Raw genomic sequence first — 613 nt, forward strand, 5'->3', positions numbered from 1 at the left:
CCCCCCCAAACCCCTCATTCCCCCCCCTGCCCCCCGTTTCTCACCCCGTCCGTCCCCAGGAGGCCGCGTGCCGCAAGGAGGAGGAGGAGCGGCGGGCGCGGGAGCGGCAGGAGGAGGAGGAGGCCAAGTGCCTGGAGAAGTTCGAGGGGGCCGAGCCGCTGGAGCCGGCAGAGCTCGGGGCCTTCACCGACTCGATGCTGCCGGGCTGCTCCCGCCTGCTGGATGAGCTGCCCGACACCGTGTACCGCGTCTGCGACCTGCTCATGACGGCCGTGCGCAGGAACGGGCCCGCCTACAGGGACAGCGTGCTCAAGCAGGTGGTGCAGCAGGTATGGGACCCTTCGGAGACCACCTGAGACCCCCTGACATCCCCTGAGACCCCCCTGACATCCCCCAACCCATCCTGAGCTCCCCGAGACCCTCTGACATCCCCCAACCCACCCTGAGCTCCCCGAGACCCCCTGACATCCCCTAACCCACCCTGAGCTCCCCCGAGCCCCCCGACCTGCTCGTGACGGCCACGCGCCACAGCGGCCTGGCTTAGAGGGTCTCAGTGCTAAAGCAGGTGGTGCAGCAAGTGTGGAACCCCCCTAACCCCCCCCGGAGCCCCCCC

At 69.8% G+C, this 613-nt stretch overlaps 1 protein-coding gene across 1 annotated transcript in view; it reads left to right on the plus strand.

Annotated features, from left to right (window-relative positions):
* Positions 1-57: 57 nt before the first annotated feature.
* Positions 58-613, plus strand: part of LOC113979821 (E3 ubiquitin-protein ligase HUWE1-like) — a gene marked incomplete at its 3' end in the record, with an annotated part of 1,131 nt that continues 575 nt past the window's right edge. Inside the window, exon 1 of the mRNA XM_027707101.1 lies at positions 58-329. Coding sequence (XP_027562902.1) covers positions 195-329 — 135 coding nt within the window. The remainder of the gene's footprint in view (positions 330-613) is intronic.

Source organism: Neopelma chrysocephalum, unplaced genomic scaffold (assembly GCF_003984885.1).
Source record: "Neopelma chrysocephalum unplaced genomic scaffold, ASM398488v2 Primary Assembly neopelma1_89710, whole genome shotgun sequence".
Taxonomy (NCBI): Eukaryota; Metazoa; Chordata; class Aves; order Passeriformes; family Pipridae; genus Neopelma; species Neopelma chrysocephalum.